The sequence below is a fragment of the Apteryx mantelli genome, chromosome 7 (genome assembly GCF_036417845.1).
Source record: "Apteryx mantelli isolate bAptMan1 chromosome 7, bAptMan1.hap1, whole genome shotgun sequence".
NCBI lineage: Eukaryota > Metazoa > Chordata > Aves > Apterygiformes > Apterygidae > Apteryx > Apteryx mantelli.
This window is the reverse complement of record NC_089984.1, coordinates 42128465-42155118: the sequence shown is the minus strand read 5'-3', so window position 1 is coordinate 42155118 and position 26654 is coordinate 42128465. Positions and strand designations below refer to the sequence as shown.

The 26654-nt window shown below is 43.5% G+C and overlaps 1 protein-coding gene across 1 annotated transcript in view; it reads left to right on the top strand.

Annotated features, from left to right (window-relative positions):
* C7H10orf90 (chromosome 7 C10orf90 homolog) overlaps positions 1–26654 on the top strand; it is a 62446-nt gene that overhangs the window by 15048 nt on the left and 20744 nt on the right. The window contains exons 2-3 of the mRNA XM_067299628.1: positions 16825–16919; positions 19222–20302. Of these exons, the coding sequence (XP_067155729.1) occupies positions 16825–16919; positions 19222–20302 (1176 nt within the window). The remainder of the gene's footprint in view (positions 1–16824; positions 16920–19221; positions 20303–26654) is intronic.

The window sequence follows — 26654 nt, the reverse complement described above, 5'->3', positions numbered from 1 at the left end:
ATCTTGCTTTGGCGCAACTAAGTTTAAGTGGAACCTCTAAGCTACTTTCTGTTTTGTCAATTTATTGAACCCTTGCATTACAGTAAGCATGTGTCAAAGAGAACAGAAATTATGAATTGCCTTCATAGTGTCCTTTGCAGTTTATAAGGAGTAAAATTATGAGTTACAGAGAGTAAAATTATGAGTTATAGAGAGTAAAATTATGAGAACTGTGAAGTTATTTGAACAATTTACTCCTTGGAAAGGGTAGAATTTTCTTACCGGTTGCCTCTGTGTGAAAGGTGGGGTAATCGGCTTGGCATCGTAGATGAATCCTATTGCAGTAAAGCACTGCATTTGCTCACATTCATGAATATTTGCAATATACTGTTTGGCTGTGTGTGGGAGTTTGAAGTCATTATGGCTTTGAATAATGTCAAAGAAGAGACCTGGCCTGTTAAAAACCTTTGGCATTACCTCTTAATGTCTGCTCTTCTCCTGTGTTAGAACACGTAACTCAAATTCAGTCCCCTCGGCCCCGCGAATATTTCTAAAGGATGCCCACAATGTCTTTTATATAGGCACCATGATGGGAACATAACGGCAATTCTGAGTCAGAGCAAGGATCCAGTTATATCATTATCCTGACTGATTCTGGCCAAAAAAAAAAACCCAAACAAACCCAGGGAAGGTGTGCGGAGTGGTTTCCTGGCACACCTTCCCGGCTTCCTCAGCCAGTGACCCATGGTCTTCCGAGCTCCAAGGAGCACCTGGGCAATCGTGATTAACGCCGAGGCTGGACGTACCCGCCATAAACTCGTCCAATTGCTTTTTGAACATTTTTGTGCTCTGCAGTGGTTTGTGGCATTTAGGTTCACAGTTTAATTACGTGTTGCGCAGAGAAAATATTTTCTAATGTGTGTGTTAAATCATCAACCCAGTAATTTCAGTGCCGCCCCCTCCTGCTACTCCTACCTCTTCCTACTCATCTTCAGAAAGCTGTTTGTGGTTTTTTATAGAGCTCTATCACATCACTCCCTTTTTGTCTTTCTTTTGTGAGCTGACAAGTCCTGACTTATTTAGTCTCTTAGTACTTTGCAGTAATGGTCCCCTTTCTTGGCCATTCCAACACCGTTCTGGGATGATAGTTTTGTTCTTACTACACTTTTGCAATTTTGCTATTTTAGCATGGAAATTTAGTCTAAGGAGGTTTTGAGGTACAGCTTCATGCAGTTTGCTTATTTACCTGGTTTACTGTATATTTTTCTTGGCACTTGACTCTGCATCTTTGTCAGCCTGGTCTTCTGTCATTTCTATGTAATTCATACTTTTTTTTTAAAATAGTGTCCACTGTGATTTATCTTAATCCCATCACATTTCTGAGATACCTATGATACCAATATCCCTTTTTAAAAATAAGCAGGCATTCTGGACTACTCAGCACTTCTAGATATGCTTATTAGAACTTGCACATTTAGTATTGCTTTGGTTGCTATTTTTGTGCTCCCTGTATAAGTGCAGTCTTGCTTGTGTGGACTGTTCTTTGCAATTTTTTTTGACCTGAGACTCTTCCTCTCACTCCGTCCAAGGATGTAGAGGCTTTTATACCCATCAACTTTCCTTCAGCTTTTAGTTGGAAAAAAAAAAAAAAGAGGAGAGGGGAAAAAAAAAGAAGAAAATTCTCTCTCAAAAAAAAGAAAGAAAACTCTCAACTTTAAAAACATTAGCTGTCCAGTTCTATTCTGGTTTAGATGGAGCCAGTGTCTTTGCAGGCCTCCTTAGTCCCCAGAGTTTTCCCAGTTCCCAGTAAAGCCCATTCCCCTCCCCATCGCCTTTTTGTGAGCATATGCTGACTTTGGTTCTCTGCCTGCGTGGACGTGCGTGTGGTGCCAGGAGCATTTCAGAAATGCCACCGTGGAGCTCTCGTCTTTCTGCTCTTTCCCACGCCCGTGGCATCCTGAGCGGTGCCGGAGATACGGTTTGGTTGACCGCTGTAAGTTGCTTAGATGATTCGCGGTGCTGTCTTCACTAGCGTCACGGGTACAAATACGTAGTCCCCCAGCTGCCCGTCTTTCCGAGCGCAGCCGCCTGCCCTTTCCTACCGCCTGGATAAGGAGCCGTTGTCCTGTGAGTCAGCCTGTGAAATGCTTTTCCCCACCCAACCGTGGGGCCACCATGGGATCGTGTCCCTCAGCAGTAGCACCGGGACTGCTAGATCGGGCTGGGGTGTCTTTTCTGTTTTTCTTTGTTTTTTTTCCTGTGTTCTCGTCTTGTCCTTCTCAATGTCTCTAATTGACTGTCTCGGGGGAGAAAGCTCTCTTTCTGAAGGCTGCGAGTTGTCTTTATTTCCAGCACACATAATCAAAGACAAATAGTTATATTTGCTGCTTGACCCCAATCACCTGTCAGACGTCAGCCTGCCTTCTCCTTAATTCATTTTCTCTTTGCTTCACTCCCCACAGATGTTTGGTTTACATCTCTAGCAATCTCTAAGAGACATTTAGCAAAGGCTTTAGCAAAATATAAGATGAATTCCAAAATCCATAGCTTTTCACTCATAATGTGTTTTCAAACTAAATTCCTCCTGAAAGGTCACCTGAAGGCTTGAAGTACTCAAGCATTTAGATTGTTGTCGTTATTTCTAATGGTGATGGACTAGCCATCAAGCTCATTTACCTTCTTCTACTGAAAACGGAGTAAATGGCTCTCAGTTCTGCTCCTGTAAAGAAAGACCCCGCTATGCTTCTTTAACATAGCTGCTGATGTAACTGCGTTACGCGCAGATGGGTATCCACAGAAAGGACACGTGGAGCAGACCAGACAGGTCACTTCGTATGTGTATAAAGAAAAGCAATAATCCCTTTCCAAATATTTGTGATGACTGCTTCATTTTCACCAAATGAGCGGCATGACTGCACTTGAATGATGAGAGCTATATACCTTCCAAGCGATATGCTATGGTGACTTCTTTAGTGCTGGTGCTGCTTTGCATTTTGGGGGGATTTTTTTGGTAAATGAATGATCTAAGTCAGGCTGGTTATCATACTAGTAACATGTTTTCAGCTGCTGTACAGCTGATGGTGGATGTGTTGTATGTGGATAATTTATTTATAGCTGCAGGCTTGGCTGGATATACTTTCACCAAGTCTGGTTGAAATAAGGATTATTGTGTTCACAGTTCTACAAGCAATCACAAATGCTGTATTATTTCACAGAAGTTTTATGGTAGATTAAAACACTAAATTGACTCAGGAATGGCTGGAGATGTTTCTTTTGTGAAAATAAATAAAATACAGAAATAGTGCCACCACCATACTTGTGTGGATCAAATTGTTTCTGAGACCTTTTTATGTGGGTAGAAAAAAATTGCGAAGGTCTTACCCAGATACTAATTCCATTCATCATTGACCTACCTAAATGCAAGTTTGATCCTGTTTTAATTAATTTATTCTAAGCAGTATGATGAAGTGTGTAAATTTACACACGTCACCTTGGTACAGTTTTCTCTTTGAGATCTGTATGCGTTTGTGGCTCCACTCTGCCTTGTGCTTTAAAATATTTTTCCGTTTAGCCTCCAGGCTTTAATAATCCAGCTGTTCATTGATAAAGTGCAGAGTATTTAGTTATGGTAGAAAAACATTAATATCATGTGGTGATATTTTTTCTTGGGAGAAGGCAGATCATGTAAATAAGACAGTCATTGCTGGGAAGCTAACGTCTTCATATTTTTGGTCAGTACAAAGTACTTTACCGTAAAAAAAAAAAAAAAAAGTAAGTACGGAACTCAGTGGCAAAAAAATGCAATAGCTCTGTATATCTCATTTGGAAAGCTGCAAGTCTGTTTTTTATAATGAATGATTTTAAAGAAAAGTAAATTATTTCTGTAAGAGAATTATCATTTATTTAGTTGTGAGGTAATCAGTATTTATTATAATATCTACATTTGGAGAAATGGAGATTAAAAAAAAATACTATCTATCTTGAATTTATGGAGGGTTTTCTTGGTTCTAACTAAAATAATGCCCTATCCTTAAAAAAACTATTAAATGCCTTCAATTCTGTATCACCTTGTACTTGGCACCCACGTGGCAGCCATTTGTTCCCTGTCTTGACTAATTCTCTCACTGTTCCAGAGTGTCGTATACGTAGTTTTTTTAGAGAAGGGGAATATGTTTTAAAAATCCCTTTTACTGCAGTTGCTGCACCTTTTCAGATTTAATTAGGTCTCGGTCCTTCCAAATCGCCTAAGTCAAAGGTCCCATCTTACTCGTCCCTGAGGCATCATCGCAAAGCGTCCCCAGATGGAGCCTGGTACCTAACCGATGACTTCACCATATAGGAGCTAATTACTTCTAATCTTACCCATTGACGAGACTCTATTTTATGTCTCCGAGCGCTGAAACGGTAACTGCCAAATTACACTCTACTGTGGTACGCGGGTTGTTTCTCCATGAGAGGGACCAGCTTCACAGATGACGATGCCTTGCTGCCAGGCTCTTGCCTTTTGCACTGTAATGATCGTTCCTGGCACACGGGTCCCTCCGAGGAGGCCTCGTTAATCCACGCGGATGGATCGGACACGCTGGTGGTGCCCGGCTGGCCCGGGACGGGGACGAGGGGGAAGAGCAGAGGAGGAGGAGGAGGTGGGAAGCCCTGCCGTGAACCGTCGCTCTTGCTTTCTATGAGCAATAACTTTCCTCGGATCTTTAAAAGAAATGACTCAACACTTTCGCCTTCCGAGAGGGGAAAAAATGTATTTTGAAGTCTGGACCGCGCGAAGGTGTCGGGAGCCTAATCTAGTATAAGCTCCCCTTCAGTCAGCCCTCTTGAGCGCCGGGAGGAGAAATGAATATCTAAAAAGCGCCGTGTATTACAAATGCGCTCTGATTTCATGGCTCTGTGTGATAGAGGTCAGTAGTATAAAGCTGTTTATTTCTTCGCACAAAGCAGCGGCTGTTATCGTAACTTGCTGTAGGCGAAGGCTGTTCGTTCGAGGAAACCTGTTTTATTGTCGCGTTGCCTCCTATCGCACAGGCTTTCTGCCCCGCTGCTTTCTCCGTTAATTTAGACCTAGCCAGATGGAGCCAAGTTTGGGGTCTTTGGGACGTTTTTTCAGGTCCTCTCAGCAGCAAAGGCAAGAAATGCACTGTTTTATTTTAAATGTCAAGTATCTGTGCCGATGCCGTCACACAGCCCTAATAACTTAGGCCTAGTTTATTCCGGATCTAAATCCAGCTCTGCCGAGGAGTAACGGCGGACCAAAAGCTTTGCTGGAAGTGCCAGGGCTTTGGAGGACTGAATCCTGGAGACGCTGCAACCTTCCCTCAGCTGGTTTCAGGGAAGGCAGTGCCACCAGGCCGATGTACCTATTACTTTTTAAAGGCAACAGGGACCTAGATTTTCAGCACTCTCTCATGGGAGGGCCTTGAAAAACCTGACAAAATCCTAGTGTTTTCACTGTAGTTACCGTACCCAGAAACATTAACTTATCCCCCAAGATACAGAGACATTTTGTGCTCAGTTTCAGGATTAAAAAATAAAAAATCCCACCATCCCCAACTATATATTAATAAATTCTCCTTAGATGTCAAATGAAGCAGCTAAATCTGCGTTTATATACCTATCAGCGTTAAAATCCTGACCAAGGTGTTAATCGTAATATTACAGCAAATAATGCAGTAATATATTTAGAGTAATAAGACGGTACTAAATCAATATGGCATAAACTAGACTGATCTTCCAAAATAATGTATTTTCTGCCTAGGGTATGAGCAACATTTTTGCCCTTTTATTTAAAATCACACAAGCGATTTGCTGGAATTTTTTTGCTTGTTCACATGATAGATCACTCTTATCCCATTAATCATCCCAATAGTGTTTTTATTTATTTATGAGTTTATTTATCTCTTTTTCTTTTTAAAAAAGAAAAGCAACATCCTAAATCCTATGTTTTGGTCTGTTTAAGGAGGCCAAAACACTTAAACCCAAATGAATGCCGCTGTGGCTGGGGTTCTGCGTGCTATTCACCCCATCACGTCTGCTATTCCAGGCATGTCTGCTTAATATATTCTGTTAATCGCGATCCTGCATCACATGTTGGTGTTATATATGGACATCCACTGTGCAACGCGCAACCCAATAGGTCCAGGATTTTGCTTTTTCTCTCTTACCATTACTCGAACTTAGGTTTCTGAGTGATTAAAGTAGCACATGAATCTTGCGTTAATCCTCTAAAGTTGGCTTTAATTGGGAGGATTTTAATTTACAGTAAATACTTCGGTTGTAAAAATTGGCCTTTTAGTCTCAACGTACTTAAACAATGCAGCGCTGTATGGAATCGATATTTGTGTATACGTGGCTGTTTGTTACTCTCGGGTCCGGCGCACGGGCGGGAGCGCTCCCGGAGCCGGCCTCTTCCCTGCCTGTGCATTCCCGGCCCCCCCCGCAACGTTAGCTTGTGCGGTGTTCACCTGCATTCAACATCGCTGTTATTATTACTACTACTATTATTATTATTACTACTATTAAGTTTAGCTGGGAATAAAAATGATGGGAGATGTACTTTCCTGAGGATTCAAAAACCAGGTGGAGCTACCGACTGTGTTTTGCAAATATACATATTAAACAAAGGCAGTTAATTAGACTGGCGTTGATTGACGTGGGTTTATTCCGTCTCTGGTGGTGAGTGACACAGTGGATATGCAAGGCCATTGCAAGCGGCTGAGTTAATAACTGCAATGATATTCCATAAAACGCAGGCTGTTTCCAAGGAATTTTTCATTTGGTGGCGGCACTAGGGGTGGAGGGGATGAGGGGGAAGAGTCGTGTTGCATCATGAGGGAGAGAGTTTCGCTGGGAGCAGGCCCACAGCGGAGACCCCAGAATACCGTTTGCGTGAGGACCGTAACAACGCAGCCGTTGGAGTTTTTATTTCTAATCCGAATGATCCAAACTTTCCTGACAGAAAATTCCACCCGGATTTATCCTTTGCCAAAGCTTATAGGCTTGCACTGGCTCCCCGCGCGGGGATGAATCTCTCCCACTGTGCAAAATTCATTGCTCTTGGCTTCAAACAGATCAATTAAAAAAACTGTAGGCAGAAAGGATTTCTCTATTCTCTCTTTCTCTCGCTCCTTTTTTTTTAAATCTTTTTAAATACTTCAGAGAGGCTTCATACAAAAGAGCATTTCCATCAGCTCTCCCTCTGCTACGTGAGGGCCCAGGACTCATCTCCCTGTGCTTGTGTTCACTATCCCACACAGCTCTGGAGTTGAGCTCCGGGCTGCTACAGTCGGCCACCGCAGCGACCACTTCACCGGCAGGCGGTTTTGCCAAAGGCGCTGATCTTCCACCCGTCTGGTGGTGAAAACTGTCCCACCTAACCGTTACGCGGAGCAGCGTGTGTTTGCGGCGCGGGGCTGTGAGCTCTGACGTCTCCTTGGTAAGCTCCTAAATGCGCCGTAACGTCCTGCAAGTCATTCGGCAGCTTCTAGTTAGAGAATTTAATGGTAGTTAACATTAGAGAGAATATCTGTTACCATCTAAGAGGTTTTTTGAAAGCATATTCAGCAAAGTCTTCGATGGAGACCTGCTGCAGCATTTCGTTATACCAATCTAAGTTGTTTGGTTATTACTTCACACTGCATTATTCCAGGTATTCTCTGCGATAAAAGTTGGTTTTCCACTGCGGTGGCTACCATAGTAGGCAAATCTATAAAGGTGACTACTTTAGTAATGATTTGCTCCGTGACTTTGAACGGGACAGATGTTGTACGTAGTTAAATCTGAGGTACAGCAGTAGTAAGGTCAGCTATGGCATGATTAGATCAGGCTTCCCAACATGACTTTTACTCTTTTGAGAATCCTCTAAATTTATAATCTTAGCATAAGGTTTCCGTATTATTTTAGGGAATGAAAAGACAAAGACGAAGTAAAGAAACTAGAGGCTAATAAGAGATGGGTTGCCGGCTGGGCCCTGCGCGTATGCCGCCCGGCTGGCAAGCGTGTGTCCGCCGGCCAGCCCAGCGGTCAGGGCAAGGGACCCGGCGAGCTCCTCCCTGCGGGCACCTCTCGCTTCTGCCCAACCATCGATTTTCGGTATGCTGGTAGGAGACGAGTTATCTACCCCTCAGTCACGCTGCCTGAAACAGCCTGTAAGCTCAAAAGTCCACAGTGGGACAGACAGAAGGATCAAGCCATGGCATATAAATCTAGTTCCTTTAGAAAATCAGGCTAAGAACTGAAGTAAGTAGAAAGTCGTACCAAAAAAAAAAAAAAAAGTAGATAATGCATGGTGCAAAAGGGAAATTTGGCTTTTTTTGTGATTGTTTCAAAACAGGGACCACCTTCCTTTGAGCATAGTTGTGTTATGCTAGTGCAGCATACTTACACCCCGAGAGAATGTGACCTTAAAGTCAGTCTTAGTGGCCTCATCATTAAAATACATATTCATGTGAATTCCTTTATTCACAGAAGTAGCTCCTAGGGGGCTACGAATATGAATATTATTATTCACATTTAAACAAATTTTCCAGATTGATCTTGCATCATAATGCGCTTCGTGCACAGGAGGGTGTACCAAAAGACACTGCAGAGCAGGGAAGCGTTACAGCCAGTAAGGGAAAATGTGTTTTCTTATCCATCAGCTGCAGTTCTGATGTTGTCGAATGCAGTAATTTGGGATCCGAGCTTTTAGTTTTGCAGAAGGAACAGAATATACAGTCAGGCGTTTGGGCTCATTGCTAGGCAGCAGGGCTATTGCTGGGTGCAGAAGCAGTGGTGGCTGCGTGCCGAGGATGGGCGCGCGGGCGGAGGGGCCGCTGGGTCCCGAACACCTTCCCGCAGTGCTCCTTCTCGCACAGGTAACGTCCACCAAACAAGAGCCCCAAAACTCCAAATTTCACTCCTTGCTAAACTTTACTCAAAATAAATCCCACGGGGCTACTTTGCCCCAACTTAAGGATCTGAGGGCCTTGACGTTTGGAGCACTGATGATCAAACTTTTCTACACCCTCCACTTCTGAATTGAAAGCCTGGGTAGGTGATTTAAAAAAAACCCAAACAATTACCAGTTACCTCTTATTGAGCCTAGTGATAGAAACAAAATCCATTATGCCCTGTTTTATTTTCAGATTACTATGTTTTTGTTTTAATCTCTAAAATCTTCTGTGTTTCTCAACCTGTTGCAATGGAATTGCAAAGAGCTGATTCCAAGGTCAAACAACTCACAGCTGCATGGCAAAACAAAACAGATTGTAAATGCAGAGAGCTGTTTTTCACCTTCCCTTCAAATGGCAAATGTAGATATTATCTCGCCATCTGAAAAGTTTTGTGTGGTTGAGGGATTGCATAAATTCAGCTGCCTGAAGGGTGGTTAGATTTAGAGCTGAGTCTAGTCTGTCGCAATTGAAATTAGTGGGAGCTGTGCGGTTTTCTTAAATTATGACAAATCAGACTATTTATTTTGTGATTTACCTAGAGATTTGGAAGCTTAACTTTTTAGGCTTCCTACTACCTTTAAATCTTAGCCATTGTGTTTTGTCCAGGGAGCACTGAATTTCTCTTTTGGTTCCAGCCAACTTCATCCCATATTATCAAACAGTTTCTGATGTCTGTAATCATAACAATTTAATGTGAAAAGCTTTCCAGTATGAAATATCCCAACTGTTTTGCAAAAATGAATACTTCCATTATACAAAAGTCCCATGAAAAGCCTATATTCAGTCTGCCATGACTGGTTCTCCACCGAATTTATTCCAGTTGTACAGATTATTCAGTGTCAAATTTGGCTCATGTGAACATTTTGTTTCTTTGTTTTGGAAACCAATTGGACTAATATAGATGTATGTTGGAATCACTACTTCGACGTCCTGACAAAAGCATCTGCACCCACAGCATCTGTCATTTCCTGGAGCCACGATTAAGAGTATTAAAAAAAAAACCCAATAAAGTAAATAGTTTTGTTAAGGAAGAGCATGGTGAAAAATCCCTGCAGTAGGGTATATATTAAGTCAGGAAATGCACTCGTAACAGACAGTGCACAGGTTTTCTCTTGTCTTCTTTACAGTTTCTTGTCTTAAAGTTAGGCTCATGCAAAGGGAGTTGAAATGTAACAAATACTGAATTGTTGAGGCCAAAGATTCTAGTTTGCATCATGCATAAGCAGCTTTATGCAAACGTGAACATTTTGTAAATGCTACCAGTCTAAGTAACATTGGTGGAATCTTTTTGTACAAAATCCATTTGTGCAATCAATTTCTGTGAATGTTATGGCCTTTACATGAACATACATAATAATGCTAAAATAACTCTTTATAAATATACTCTGTTTGGCTTGAGTTTTTGCTTATGCATAATATTTGTCATGTTTACAGGCGCTTAAGAATTTTATGGCTATCCCAAATGTTGCTGTATTTTCAAAAAAGGATGTGATTTCAAAAGCATGGCCTCACTAAAATGTTATGAAAGGGATTGAGAGGGGTTGAGGATCCATTCCGGTAGCTCTTTCTGAATGGAAAGTTTCTGCTAGTTATGCCTTTATTTTGAGAGCACATTAGGTGCTCAATGGTCTTTAAGCCAAATAATATTCCAATGGATTCTAATGAATCTTAGTGCAAAGGTATGACCCAGGAGAAGCATTCAGAATACATTAAAATTACAAAGATAAGTGAAACCTGAAAAGCTTAAATTTTGATGTGATTTGGACTCTCCTCCACTACTCATCTTTACCACTTCTCTACGCTCTTTTCCGTACGGACTTCTGGACACATCCAGTGTTCCTATTTAAACACTTTATTCACGATGGTCTAACCTAGAAGTCAGCGTCCACGTTTCTTACGGTGGAGGGCACGGCCGCAGAGCCGCCCCGTTCTTGTCCTCCTTCCCTCCCGCGCCGCCCGTGCAGTGTCAGCGGTGGGTTTGCAGAGCCTCTGTCACCCTTTAACCTCCGTTGGGTCACCACCGGGCTGCCTTTGCCCGCCCGCTCCCCGACAGCCCCCATCTCAGAAGTGCCACATCAGGGAGTTCCAGTGACGGACCATGTTATTTAGGCTAAAGAAATCGAATCCAGGCCCGTTTAAATCTCCCTGGGTGCTCCCATTTGAAACCTTGGCCTGAATTATAGCCGTATAGCTGGGCTCCGGCAGGTTTTGCGAGTTAGTCGCTGTTTCCAGGACCTGAGATTTGTTAGCATAAGCTTGAGCTGCCCAGAGAAACCCATGAATGTGTTCCTCCCCATGCCTCCGAAAATTAAAAAAGAAAACAAAACTGGGGGGAGGAGGAGACAGGGAAAAAAGTGAGAAAATGAAGAATCTATCCAGATAGCTTTGTGTGCGTGTGCGATGGTGTGCTGGGGGCGATTCCCCAGGGAGAACACTTCTGATTTTATTAAGTGAAGGTAAAGAATAATAGCAATGCACAAGGAAAAGACCTTTTTTTTTTTCTTCTTACGCATAGGTTTCAAGATGCAATTCGTGTGCTCTTGCTAGCCCCCTGATGAGCACCTTGCTCCTAATGGCACATATAACGAGAGATTTACGACTCCTGGCTTTCTGATAGCGGAGCAGCACTCATTTGTCCGTTCCGTGGCAGATCCTGTAATCATCTCTGCAGGCAGCCAGCTACAGCTTCAAGGTGTGCAAGCAGGGAAAGATAATTCAGTTAACAAATCTCATGATGCTCCTTGTAATGGAGGAAAATCCATCCCGACACCTTAAGAAAATATTTTTCTGTTTTGTTTACATAATGAATCCCGCTCAGGCAGAAGTGATTTCAGGCTGCTTTGCTTGCTCTGATTTGAAAATCTCCCCGGTGAAGCTACCTTGAAACAGCATTATCTTTGTGCAACTGTGTTCAAGCACTTTCCTTTGCGGCAAGGCACTCGTTCTTACTGCACGCGTTTTGTTGCTTCGACTACGAGAAAGATTTCGAGAAAAGCGCTGGCAGCTGCTTTCTGCCCCCTTAAACCCATATTGCATTTTGACCCCCATCGTAAGTAGGGGCCTGGTTCTTACATTAAGAGGAGCAGCAAAGGTACTGTAAGAGGTACAGCGTGGTCCCTAGCTGGGAGCTCCCTAGCTCACTCCAAACACGCTACGAGTGCTAAGGCTCCAGAGAACATCGCTGAAGGCACAAAATTCGGCAGCAGGTTCCATATCAATCAGTGTAATACCAGCAGGGACTTAGATACAAGGTGGGACTTCCAGCCTTTGTCTATCTCTAGTTCCGGCAAAACCTTTATTTTAGTGCTTTGCATGCGGACTTTAGCTTGGTTATTTATTTTTAGTTCAAAGTGGACAAAAAATACTCTCTACCATTTTTGTTTGTTGTTGTTACTGTTTCTTTATGACATATGATGAAGACCAGCAGAAGTGAATTTGGTTCTGGTCTTTATTCTGACTTGGCTTTCATCTTAGACGTATCTGTAATGTCCGGGTGGGTTTCCGGATGACTCATTTCGGATTTGAAAAAGAGAATTACAAGCTCTCCAGCCTCTCCTGGGAGGGAGAGCAGTGAATCTTTAATGACAACACTTTTTTCCTCAAGGGTTCCTCAGGTGTTGGAATCAAGTAAGTCACAAGAAAATTTAAACAAATCCAGTGCTTTAAACAGCGTAATGTATAAATGAATTTCTTCAATCTTTTTGAATGATACAGTTTATCTGCAGATAACTTACAGTAGGAATAATGCATAAAAGGAGAAAAAGACCCAAAACAGGGGTTTTTAAACGATTTCAAATTTTTAGTGGCTGGGTCCTAGCTCTTGTGTACGACCCTCCAAGCGAGCCATTGGTGTCATTTAGCTTCCAAGTTCTGAGGGGGAAGTTTGGTGAGCGCGTCCGGGTAACGGCAGCACCCGCGCTGCCGGCACGGCGCCGGGACGCCCTGCGGCCCCAAACCGGGGAGGCAACCGGGTATATATGTATTTCCAGGTATTTCACAAAGAAAGTGTTGTGTGAGATGTACCGTCTGGTCAGCAGTTTAGGGACAGGGGAAGGGGCTGGGGAGCTACAAAAAAGATCCTTGTTTGGTGATGTGGAGGAGTTTTCCCTTTCTTGTTGGTTCATGTGTCCTGCAGTGCTTTTCTACTGAACCATGTTTCAAGGGAAGCATGAGAGGTTGTCGGAGCCTCCGGAGGAGTTTGCGTGAGGAGATGCTTGCGGAGTCAGATGGCACGGCAGGCCCGGTCCGGGCGCTGTCAGTGGGAATCTGAGCACAGAGCAAGAGATCAGACATGATGCCACGCATTTGAAATTGCTCGGCATATGAGCAGTGAGTGAAACGTAGCTTTCGAGACCAAACGTGGGGATGAGGCGGAGAGCCGGTGCTCTACCACCGTTCCAGCTCTGCCCCTGGCTGCCATCAAAGACCCCAGCTCGTCCTCCCCCAGCTCGCCAATCTGCATGCTGTGCTTCCAGCAAAGACCCAAACTGCTGGCGAAATAGTGTTACGAGAGGACAGTTTTCACGAGTTTCCCTCAAATTTTGCAAGAAACCCTGGCTGGCTGCAAGCTGGGCTGTCCTGTGCGTGCCAGAGACTTGCGGTGCGCTATTTTGCACCGGCGTCCGCACCTTTGCCGTTTATCTGTGTTTTAGCAAGCTGATTTCCGAGTACATCTTTTCCGAATCATTATCTGAGCGTGCTGCCAGTTGGCCCAAGGCAAACATTGAGACACTTGAGACCAGGAGAATCGGTTCCAGCTGCGCTCTGTAATTAGGAAAACCCTGGTCTGCAGCCGGATGTCCAGCTGCCTTGCCAAGGAGCATATCATTTGGTTCAGCAAACAGTATTCGGGGGAAAAAAAACAGAAAGGGTGGAGATGCAATAGGACAACGTTCCCATGCCCGCTCCCCTCTTCCCAGTCGTCGCATCTCCCACCTGCGCGCTGGTGCGAGCCCGAGCTCCCAGTGGGAAGCGCAGCGGCTGCCAAGGTGGGCCGCAGTGGGAAGAGGAGGTCTGCGAAGGTTAAACAAGTCCTCGGGGTTTCAGCGTGGGTAGAAATAAGTTCCTCGTATTCCCCACAGAGATGGAAAGTACTTGAAATGCCATTTCTTTCATGCTTGCGCAGCAGGGAAATACTGTGCTTTGTATTTTCTTGTGGAACAAGAGTTACAGCACAACGTGTTTTGTCAGCAAGGAGAATACGTGTGAGTACTCTGTCTGACACACACTTCTCATCTAAGCCATTGCGCTCCCTGAAGTGTCTTCCTTTCAGACACGGAGATTCAAGCTCTTTCCGTAAGCTATTTTTATTTGTTCTACTGACGTGAATTAATAAATGTGAAGCTTCCGAAAATATATTTAATATCAGGAAAATTACTAGAACTTTTGTCCTCACTGTCATTTAACCCGTTTCAGCAAACTAACTTGAACGACTTGCCAGGCTTGAGTATTTTCCAACAATAGGATTCCTGTAGTAATACAAGTGTGGAGTATGTCATTTCACTGGATATGGTACAAACTACAATGCAAAATTCCACTTTGAATGATTTAGCAAAGGAGAAATATTTCCTGTTCTTCTTCTTCCCTCCTCACTTCTTCCTATCTCTACTGCTGTAGAAACAGCCACTTTTTAAAGCTAAATAAGCAAGAGTGAACTGCTCTATTCCAAAGAGCTCTGTGTGAAGTCTGTCTGTGGATTGCTAGTCACAGGCAGTTACTTTGATAACAATAACTTACATACTATATATAATTTACTGTGTGGACTTTGACAACATGTTCTTGTTTGACCCTGTAGTATTCAGTCTTTCTCTTGTGCTTAAAATACATTTGAATGAAATTCATGAAAGACCATCTGGCAAAACACGCCTTTCTGGTTTCGATTCATCTCCAGCCAGCCTTCTGGGTTTCCTTGCACACGCTGGTTGACGTTCGCAAGTTAGTGTTTGCCTGTTGTTGCTGCACGGATCCTTCCGAGATAAGTGTGGCTTTCCTACTGTAAAGCGTTGGAGGAAAACACTGATAACTTAATGCTGGCGCTTTAATGACGTGCACTTTGTTTGTCAAACCTCTGGATTTTCTGAGGTCTTTTCTTAAACACCCAACAAATTCTTTATGCTCTTCTGTAAGTTATCCCCTATTTAGTTATTTTAAGAAGTGAGCCAGGGTATGGAGCTGCTCCTCATCATGAAGGTATTCACACGTAATTCACCAGAGAACTGGCACACTGAAAATAGTCCTTCCATAAAAATCACTCAGTAGTTACCCCAGTCAACTGTTTGTGGGCACAGGTGGATTTTGTCCTTCCCCGAAAGATCTGCACTTTCTTTTCGTTATTTAGCAGAAGAAGGTAAGGAGCAGGCCCCAAGGCCAAGGGCTTCTTGCGCGTGTTTTGTGCCAGCAGTTGCCATGGTCCGGTGCCAGGTCGGGTTCACGGGATTTTCACTGACTTCAGCCACGCGTTACTTCCTTGCCAAAACTTTTGTTGCGGGCCCTCTGCTCCCCCTACTTTCTGGATTCCTTTTTTCCCCTTCTTTTCACTGCGGCTAATGTGTCCAGCTATTTGCTGTGTCGTTTGGGACTTTCTGTTGCTCAGTGACAAGAGCAAACCTCTTTTCTTATGCCAGCTATGGATATACAGCATGGTATTGGTGTCTCTCAAAGTCGCAGCAGCAAAGTCTGCTGCAGTAAAACCCCCCCATGGAGGAGCCCGAGTCCCACGAGGAAGTCTGAGCCCGTCAGCGCTATTTCCAAAAGGAGGAAAACTGGTTAGAAATGGGCTGGAGTAGGGTCATTCTGAGGACATTCAGAGTCATTGAACCGTGAACATTAAAGCAGGAGGTTCGTCAAACATCCTATTAGCAGTTTGTGACTGTTGTCCCGTGGTGGGATGCTGAAGGAGACCCCTTGCTGCGAGAGGGACGGTGATCTCTTTCCCCCTCTTTCCCTTCTGCTGCTTACCTGCAGCCACAGAGATGCATAAAGCCTGCTGTGGCGGATACACTTTAAAAAGCACTTTCTAAAGTGCAGGTGGTTGATGTTCCTTTATTAATATAATGCTATGTGTAAGCTGAAATTCTAGTTAGTAAAAAATTATCAACTTCTGTGGCAAACTGCCTAAATAAAGTCTTACCAGTGGCGTGACTTGTTGCTGTAAAGCAACAGCCGGTAATGTCAGGAGATTTCAGTGCACATAGAGAATTTTTCTAAATTAATTTCAGATGCTTATTACAAAATAGGAAGTAACGTAATTTCTGGCAGAACTCCTGGCAGTGAATGTAGTGATGCATTGTTGCAGTATCCCAGACTCCCTGTTATATGGGAATTAATTCTTTGTAAAAACCAGCAACAAAACTAACACTCACAGAAAACAAAATCTAGTCAGAGATCAGTGTAATGATGTAATAGCTATTATTGAAATAGAAATGTTACGATATCACAGTATTTGTGAATATGATTTAAAATTCGTTTGGTTCTTTGGCTTTGAAGGGGACTTGGTCTAAATGAAATCAGTCTCATAGCATCTGCCCCATCTACATGTTCATGTGCGCTCTCAGGCTCTGCAGGCTACAGAAAAGTGAATTTGTTGAAGCTCACGTTCCCCATCTGCCCCGACTCCCTCACACGCAGACCTAAAGTCAGGGAAATCAATAGCAGAGATATTCAAGCGTCGGGTCCGACCTGGACGTGCTGTGAGACTCCAAAACCAGAGCTCGGCAACAGGATCCCAGCAGCGTTTCAAGTGACTCTGCCGGGAAGGGGAGAAACGTGATCCCTCAGATCCCATGCCAATCAGATCATTTACAGTAGCGCTTTCCCCCCTGCTCGCGCCCCACTTAAACCCCACATTTTATAGCTTGTCTCCTCCAGGACACTGAAAATAATATGTTCTCTCCGTTTTTTCCCCCAGCAGTGAAACAAAAGCAATGGGGCACTGGCACTCGAAGGACAGTCACAGGCCTGCAGAGGGGGAGTGCTGCAGAGAGAAACTCAAGCTCCACGGAGGTAAAATAAATAAATAATGATTAAAGAACGGTCAGCACAATGCATTCGGGTTTAAAAAACAGTCATCGCTCGCTGAGCAGTGTGTTTGTGCCGGGTTTTGGTTAGCTAGATACAGCTCAGGCAGCAGAAACGCCAAATAAAACGATGGCTAAAATGCTCTGATTCGTTAGGCAGCGTTCTGTTGGTGGGGGGAAAAAAAGGCATGTTTTCTTGGGGGGAAAAGGGGGTTTTAAAAATGTCCCAGGAGACTAAACAGAGTGGTTTCCCAGATAGCAGCATACTCTCTCAGACGTTCTCAAGATAAAGCCTGAAGTTTTCAGTTCACCAGATTTTCTTTGTGTAAGTGCATATTTTCTCACAATAGGCAGTGAAGCTTGAAAACTCCCCAAAAGCATAGGATCAGCTGGTCAAACCTTAAAGATCCATTTCTTTGTCAAAGTTTGGGAGGAGGGAGTAATCTGAATACTGCAGCATAAAAAGGCAAAACAAGTTACTGTTCAAAATATTAGTGCATGAATTTGAAGCTAATCAGAAGCATTTTTTGCATGCCTTTGGACTCTTGCAGGAGGTTTCCATCTGTGTAGCACTTAAGAAATAAATGTCATATAAAGTACTGGAGGACATGAGATGCATCCAAAATAAAGTATTTCAAGGGACATTCTTCTTCAGTGCCTTGCAAAAATCTAAGGGAAAGGGAGAACTCTGGAAGCCATGCAAAGGCCTTAAACCCGTGGGTGGAAGTAAATACAGTGCAGAAAATATGACGCAAACGTTGTTACAAACCATGGAAGAGACAGAGAAGGAAGAAAATGCTTTCCCTGGGGCTGTGAAATTATTGAATTGTCAAAACCACAGGCAGCTGGTTTAAAGAACTGAGAAAATTTACGTGGCATTTCACCCCGTTAGTAAACTCTTCATCTCCCTATTTGGGGTCCCCTCACTGAAGAGCAGCTACAGAAAGAGTTGCAGAGGGAGACACGGGACTGTGAAGCCTGCAAGCAGGAGGAGGAGGCACAGGCCAAAGCCAAAGCAGAGAGCCAACACCTACGACCTGCTTTTAGGAAGAGTGGCAGCCCAGTAACTAATGAAAATAGCGATAATTAACGGGGGAAAAAAATCAAGTGAATGTATTTCTTTAGCTTCACCAGTTAGCTCTTATTCTTCAGGCTATGTATTAAAGTGGATGTGTTTTATCACTATCCAAATTCATCAGTACTTGTTAAATTGATTATTAGATGATAGATGCTCAGATATCACTGAGATGAATTCACAATAGACATGAGCAACACAGGCTGCCAAATATCTCCTAGACCCCTCCGGCACCCCCTGTCTGTTTAAAGACAGGAAAAAACCGCTCCTGTCACTTGTCACCCGGTTTCATTCAGGCCTCTGCCTTGGATAACAAATCACGGAGTACTAATTTTTACGGCTCTGTAGAACTTTTGTCCTGGTGTAAATCATGAGCCCAGATAAAGCACATGTATGTCGTATCAACGTGAAGGAGGCACTCGAATGAGCTTTCACCGTGGCGCTAATCCGCAGCAGTTACGTGACACTTCGGCGGGCTTTTTTCTATGAGCGTGGGGAGACCGGAGAACATGGGCTGGAGCAACCTAATCAGCCGGTTTTCAGCGGCAGAGAGATTAGGTCAGATGCTTTAGTGCACGTGACTTACGTAACCAGTCATCTGGCCAAGCAACGTTAAACAAGAGGGAACTAATGAATTAAAATAGTACCCGGAGCCCTTGTGGGAAATTGTGTTGCTTTTGTGGGAGGGACCGTAGAGAAGTTTCTTCCATGCTTATAACTGATGATCTTGTGCAGAAGCAGTGACCTCGATGCCCTTGGCAGCACATGATGGCACATTTGTACTCTCAGGCTAATGATCCATAACACATTTAAATGCATTTAAAATTCCGGCAGACCATCGTGAAAGAGCAGCTCGGAATCTGAAAGTGCCAACTGCCATTGATACGTCCGTTTTCGAACAACTGCAACAGCCACAAATCCCCACTGCACCAATGGGTTAAATACTGAAAATTATAGTTTAAAATGCAAATTTTTAATGTTAACGCTTTTTAACGTTTTAGCATTGGAGTGACCAAGTTTTCACAGTACTCGCCCAGACAATTTAGAGCTGATTATTAAGAATGTGTGTTTTTAAATGACAAAAGAGCTAGCTTGAGTAGAGAGCTAACAAGAAACCGTGAACAAAACTGTCTTGTGTGATAGATGGTGAGTGAGAAATAGTTACATATATTATGATAGAATATTTTGATAATTTGGGTCTTTTCATTTGCAGGAATCTCCGGCATCACAAAAGGCAAAATTGATTTCACCCATGGTCATTTCACAGATGACGGATGAGAATAAGTCAAAAGAAAATGGATCTGCTTTGCCAACGTACGCAGGTGCTTATCCTGCGAAGCAGTCTGCGGCTGATCGTGGTTCAGTCGACGTCCGTAGCGCGTTCACGTTGCTTCCCAGCAGGTCAGGAATTCGAGCGTCTTTGGAAGACGCTGTGGCTCGAGCAGACTCCCGCGTCGCGGAGGAAGACCGGTGTCCAAACCGGCAGAGAGGGTTCGCCTCCATAACCGTTACCGCTCGGCGAGTCGGTGGGCCCTGGAGCGCCCCAGCGCCGGGGGCTCAGCCTCGCGGGAACGGCGCTGCCGCTGCGCCTGCGGCGGCGAGCGAGGCCGGACCTGCTCCCCGGGGCGCACCTCTTCCAAGCCAAGGGTCTCGTGCGAACCGCAACGTCGCCGACTTAAAGGTTTCTGAATCGTGCTCGTGGTTACGTGGTGAGCCTCGAGACCGGCTTTTCGACTCTGCAAACGGAGAGACCAGAGTGGTCCTTGGAGGCAGCGGTTGGAGAGAAAAAGTACCACCTTCGTTCACCTCCTGTGTTCATCTTCGACTTTCCCAGCAGTGTCCAAATACTATCTATTACTTAGACAAGTCACTCCATGTGTGCATTGACCCACCTCGAATTAAACGCCAAATAGTTCATAGATCAGCATTGTCCTTCCATATAAATTGCAGTTCGTCTAGATTAACAGCAGATGGAGTAGATGGCATAGCTAATGGAGAGCCATTAGAGGAGATACTTAAGTCAAAGCTCCTAGGAGAAAACAAGACTCCACTCAGAGCAAGCTGGAGTGCAGATTTAATAGAAAATAATGTAATTAAAAACCAGACAACAGATGAGGGCTATTTGGGTACTAAATGCCCTTTGAAAAGTGTCTGTCCCTCTCAACTTTCAGCATTTGTGGATATACCCAAAGGATCTAATAATGTAATAGTCATAAGGAAAGAAGATAATAAACAGTCTGGCAACAATCGCACCACGTTTTCTATCCAGCTCCCTAGCCCAAGTTATGAGGCAGGTAAGTGATTTGTGTGCGACAGATCAGAGGTTCATACTGGAACAGACTCACCAGGATGATTTTATGTGAGCAGATAATAATCCGTGCTTCTGCAAATGCATGATGAGTCAGAGCATAAACCAGACATTTTAAGTTCCAGGACTACTATAAATACATTTGCCATGGTAGTGATGCATGCCACTCATCATCAGATGATGGAGGAAAATTCTGCGTGAGTTTTCAGCAGGAAACCTCTGTTTTCAAGTGTTTACAAGCCTAAGTTAAATATTTGTTCCCAAAAATACGCAGCCTCTGAAAATTAGGTCTTTCTTTTTGGAAGGGCTGAGTTTCAAAGTCTGAGATTAAGAAGGAAATGGCTGGACTGAGCTCGGTTCTGTGCTCCTTATGATTAAATATGAGTTTGTTTCCAGCTTTAATTTAGAAGGCCATAGTCATAAACCCGGACCTTTATTACTAATGGCTCCAGGTAAATGTTTCACAGCTCTTTAGCACATTTATTCCAAATATCTCCAAGCATTTTGCAAACATAAAATTTTCTTCGCAACATTGCTCTCAGGAAAGGAGAAGGTAGTATGGGGATTGCTTTGTGCGCTGAGTGGTGTAGCTGCCACTGCAGTGGGCTGCAGCCGCTATTTTACAGTGCACTTGAATAACTGCAGCTCAGTTTATTGACTCCACAGGAAGCGAACGGGGATGGGAGGAATGTCAATGAGGGAGTCTGGTTTTACTAAAGGCGCTGAGGTTAGAGCTTGGTCCCCGTGTACCCTGGGACCCTGGGCTACATTTAATTGCAATTACGTTGTGCTTATACGGCTTTTTTGATCTAATGGTCCTTATGTGAGCTATAAGCTTCATTTGTACCTTCATCTTCCCAGTTTGCAAATGAAAAGAAAAAAGGAGAGAGAGAAAGATGAAAAGTTGCAGGCTGTCGCATTTGCTAGAACACGGTGTAAAATCCAGGCTGAGCTGCTCCTTCCTTCCCGTTGCTGCTGCGCTCGCTTTCCCTTGCCTGGGGTGTGTGGTAGCACTCCTGCCGTCATCAAGGTAAAAACAGCAAGGAGGTGCTGCTTTTTTCAGAGGCCTCCTGCTTTAATCGTAAAGAAACCATCAACAGAGCCAAGATTTGGCAGAGAGAAACTGGTGGCGTTGGCAACTCTGGAGTCAGGCCCTTAAATCAAAGCAGCGTGGGGCCATGGGGCTAAGCACCCTCGGGTTCCCCTGGCTGGGTGTTTAATTCTTACGTGTTTTTAAATATAATCCAGGCAGTTTGCTGGTGCAACTGAAGGGTAAAAGACAGACAGTGGTGAGCAGGAGACCGCAACCACTGGTAAGGGAGGGTAAAGAGATGCAAGGTGGTGAGGGCTGGAGAGGGGTTTTCCCTGACCGACACCAGCAAATGAAGCCATTGGGCTTTGTTGTATAGTAGCCCAATTTGAAATAACAATGTCCTTCTAAAGTTTTAATAGGAAGTACTATGTATTCAAGGGTTTGTTCAAGACAGTTTAAGGTCTCTCTGTGACATATTACAGAAACAAGGATTAAAATAATATTGAGATTTCCCTAGGCTTGGAATACAGTGGTGGCCATGAAAAAATCACTTTTACTAGTAGTAATTAGAAAGTGAAGCAGGAGATTATTCATAGTTCCCCAGTCTTACTGAAAAGAGGAAAGGAGTGAGGTAACCAGCTGAGAAATTCTGTTTTTTAAAAGATTACTTCCACCATTTGTGCACACAAGAATGCAGGTGTAAATATGTGTGGGAGGTGTTACCTTGTTTAACAGCTTCCACCATTTGTGTGCGCAAGGATGTAGAATGTAATGTATGCGCTTTTCTTGATCAGACCCTTTGTAATATATGTGTTTATCAGCTCACCGCCACTTTCCTGTGTGAAACCTGCCTGCACGGCCAGCACGGTGCTCCAAAACAGCAGTCCTTCTCCCCAGCATCCCAAAGCAATGGGCTCTTGAAGAGCTGTCAACCATTAAATGGGACAAATGATAAGAAACCTAGTTAAATGCATGAGGCATCTACACCGCTCATTAAAATGAAAGCCAATGGGTATGATTTTAACCTGGGAGAAATGAAACCTTGAGTTCTCTTTAGTTGCCAGAATCAGCAAAGTGAGAGATGGGGGAGATCTGGTGGGTCAAGTATCCCAGGCCAGAGCCAGCAGGGTGCAGTCCTATGGACTGTTATATGGCTTTTGTCTAAACTCGTTTTAAAAATCTGAAGAAATGAAGCTACAACAGGACACCATTACCTTCCTGCTGTAGCTCTTCTGTGTATGCAGCTCAAAACTGCAAGACCTTTATTGCAGGACGCTGCTTTAGAAACCGGCAAAGTCCTTCATACCATTACTGATTTCCAGTTGTCTTAGATATTTTCTCTCCAATGTTTTTCAGATGAAATCCATTCAAACTTTGGTTTATTGTATGTTCATGAACTGAAATGTCTGCAAAATGAAATGTTTAAAAAAGAAGGAAGCACTAGCAAAGAAGAGGCAGCAAACAACTTTTTTCAGCCTGGCAATACTTTAAGATAGTTGTGCTATTGAAGAAGGAACTGAGGAGAGAGTGCTTCGTCTGTTAAGTTTTTGATGACCCAGAAAGTCTGAGTTTATGTTAGCTTGCACCTGTAAGCAAGGGCCTCCTGCCAGCAAAATTACAAATGGTAATAGCATCACCATGGCCAAAACAATAGAAAAATGGTATTTAAGGCTAGACTTTTCTGTATGGCTTCGAGGCTGTGCAGTCTGTCTTATTAGGGCCCAGAAGGGAACGAGCACCCAAATAGTTGTCTGTTTTTTGGGAACCAGGGCCAGGTTTGCTGTTTCCTGTGGGGCCAGCCGAGTCATGGGCTCTTTGGGATGTCTTTTATTAAGTTTTCATGGGTCCTTACTAACATAATGACAACTACACGTATAGTATTACTCATACTGTTTCATGTTCAAATCCAAATATTCAAAACTTGGCTTTATATGGCCCTTGGATAACCTAATGTAAGGCCCTGCTTTCAACAGGCTGGACCAGATAGTCTCCAGAGGTATACATTTCCACAGGGTGCCACTTAAAGGCGTATTTATAGGCATATTTAGGAAATGTAAATCTTGGACAATGCTCATGGATGTTACTTATATGTAGAAATTCAAAACCGCCAGTCTCAGTTTGTGTTCAAAACCATGTTTTATGCTATATCATCCCAAAGTTGAACTACCACCTTGTGCTTTTACCTCTGCGGACTGTACGTTGCACTGGCTGCATTGCTTTGGACGCTTTACTTCTGTTGTCCGGCAAGGAACGGGATAAGTGCTGGAAAATCCACATTATGCGCAAAGTCAGACTTGAGCCACGTGAGGGCATAGATCTGTAGGACGTAAATGTGGTTATTTTCGATGAGTGCTCAGCATCTAAATCCCTCGGGCAGCTTAAAGAGCGTTTGTGCGCCTTGGTGAGAAAAGTCGCCACCGAAAGCCCTGCGCTCCCGGGAGGGAAGCGGTGGGGCTGGCAGCGCCCCGGCGCTCTGCTCCCACCTTGGAGACACCTCGCTGTGAGGTCCTCGTGGGGGGGGATAAACAGGCACCATTGTGACTTCGCCCGTAATTCCTAACAAGTTGTCAGAGCTCGCTAATGCTGCTTTTAAGTGAACGCTGCAATGCCCCTTACCTTTTGTAGCTGATGTCTTATAAGTACAAGGTAAGTGAAAAATGAAAAGATTAGTCTCGTTTCTGTTGAAGACAGGAGCATCTTTTAATCTCAGTTTCTCACCTACCTTTCACAAAGAATATTTTCCACCTGAATATCTAGTTTTCCATTTATCTATTACAACACATTACCTGCTTAGTTCTATATTGAATTATTAAAAAGAGGCAAGCAGAAGAAAATGGGATGCTTTTAAATTCATTTTGACCTTTTGATTAAACAAAATCGTCACTTTACTTTGTAAGATTATAAATGCTAACATCTAAACTGCTCTGTGTAAGCTCAGATCATCTTAAACTTCTCAATGTCTGATCATCTTAAACTGCAGCTATGTTGTAAGCTGAAATAGTCTCAGCCAACACTTCGGGTATTATAAAATCTACACTTTTGTTTTCCTGTTGTTGTCATGCCTAAAACCGCTGTGCAGAGTTATTAGGGAAGGTGGAGAGAAACGTAGATGCAGTTTAGATGGCCGGTGCTACGCTGGCTCTCGCGCCCATCTGTTGAGATGCAGGAAAACTTGGAGGATGCTGAGGAAAACTGGAGGAAATTATGGAAGAGCAAGTCCCAGGAATTAAGCCACTATATAAAATACTCTCAAAATAGGGAAAACAGTGAGAGAGAACAGAGAGGTGGCGTTGTAGTTGGTTATACTTTTTCCCAAAGAGAATGGCAGGTGACATGAAAGCATCATTTATTTAATTAAAGCAACGTAAGACAGAGTATAGGGAAACTTGAAGTTGGGTCTGGCCTTTTGGGGTGTTGAACAGCCCCAGAGGATTACAGGCTTGGTTTCCTACTTAAACAAGAGCTTCGTTGACAAGTGCTGAAGCCAGCAGCATTTTATTAATTTTTGCTAAAAGGGAAATAACTAGCTTATGATTTATTTCAAGATGGTATTTTAAAATTTTTATGAAGGGATGTGTATGTGTGTGTGTGTGTGCAGGTGTATATATTAATTCATAATCAAAATATTTGATATTTGTAATGGTGTAAAGTATTTTTAAGCCTATCATTCACCAGAATGCTTGGTGCTATTGGATTTTGATACGCTGTTACCTAAAATGCAAAATAATGTTTTAATTTTAAATATAGATTGAATAGCCCTCATATTTGAGACATTCAGTGTATTAAGAAAATACCTGTAGGTTACCTTTAAACTAATATACTCATGGTAATCAGGATGGGCTAATGTTGGCAGTCTTCAGACTGAAGATCCTCAATAATATTGTACTTTAAGTTATTAAATACCATTTTAAAAGTTGTGATGAATGAATGTAGGCATATCTGGTGTTCTCACCTCATCTCCTGTTTATGGGAAAGTCACCATGCAATAAGCCAGAGTACAAGATTAGCTGAAAAATATATATATTCTTGACCAAGATATAATTAGATGAAAGCTGTTCATTACCATATGGAATTTATTGTATAGAAACTTGAGTAGCTCCAGCTGATGCTAATTAACTCTCCAGCCTGAGAACGTGTATAGCAGTAGTGGTGGCGAAGACAGGAAGAATGTGAAATATGGCACAGAAGATTTCACTTTAGCATGCACCTGCTAAACATGAGGAGCCAGACCTTCGGCTGATGTAAACCAGCAGAAATACCTGCCTTCAGAGAAGCTACGCTGATCTGCATCAGCCAAGTCTGGCCAGCGATGGTAATAACTTGGTATTATGGAAATAGCAGCTGGTGCTGACTTGTTAAGAACAAAGGACCACATGCTAAAAAGCCCATTAAAAGGAGCTCCTTTGATGTTTCACTTCATCTGGTATAAATTTAAAACGGAGGCTTGACAGTTTTCTTTAGTCTAAACCTTTCGTGTCATAGGGTCTATGTCACATTGCAACGTGGCTTTTATGTAATGTATTGGATGATAAGAAACCGAGGACACAGTCCTTCAAAATATCAAAAATTGGGTGAGGTGTTGGTAGCTATCAGTGAGTCTAGAAGCTGCTGCCTGCCTCGCAGGATGGACCCCATGCCGCATGACGGACGGTAGCAGTTGCCCCAGCCTTATCTCGGAGCTTTTTCATTTTTTTACGATGGGATGTCCCCTGTCCTCGGGAAGGTCTTTTCACTTGCATGGAGTAGCAAGCTCGTGAGCTTTGATCACTGTTTCAAACGACTCTTGTGAGCTTTTCCCCCCTCATCTGGTGTGACGAGGGGAAGGGATGGGGCTCGTCAGGTCTACGAGGAAGACCAAGGGAACGGTGTGGTGGGCTATGAGTTTATACTCAAGGTTGCGAAAGCCGAAGCAGCCCCTAGGCTGCTGTCAGTCATGCGCTGGGTGCTTCGACAGAAGCTCATTAGGTGTCTCGGCGACCTTGGCTGTGATTAGAGCCGTCCTATTTTCACATGCAACTAATTGTCCTTTAACAGCTTCTCTGCTGTTTGAGACAAGCAGCAGCTATGGAGTCCCTTTCTCCTTGCACTTGTTTGAGGGCAGGATTATAACATAATTTGAGTGGAGTTGAAGGAGCTCCACACCTTCATAAGCATGGCTTTCACTGACGAAAGGTTCACTTCTGTACTCTGGGGCATAGCAATAAAACCGCCAGCTAGAAACACCATCATTTCTTTTGATGGCAGAAGGATGGAGAGGTTGCTGTCCTCACTGTTAATGCTGCTACGGACATGAGCCCAATGCGAG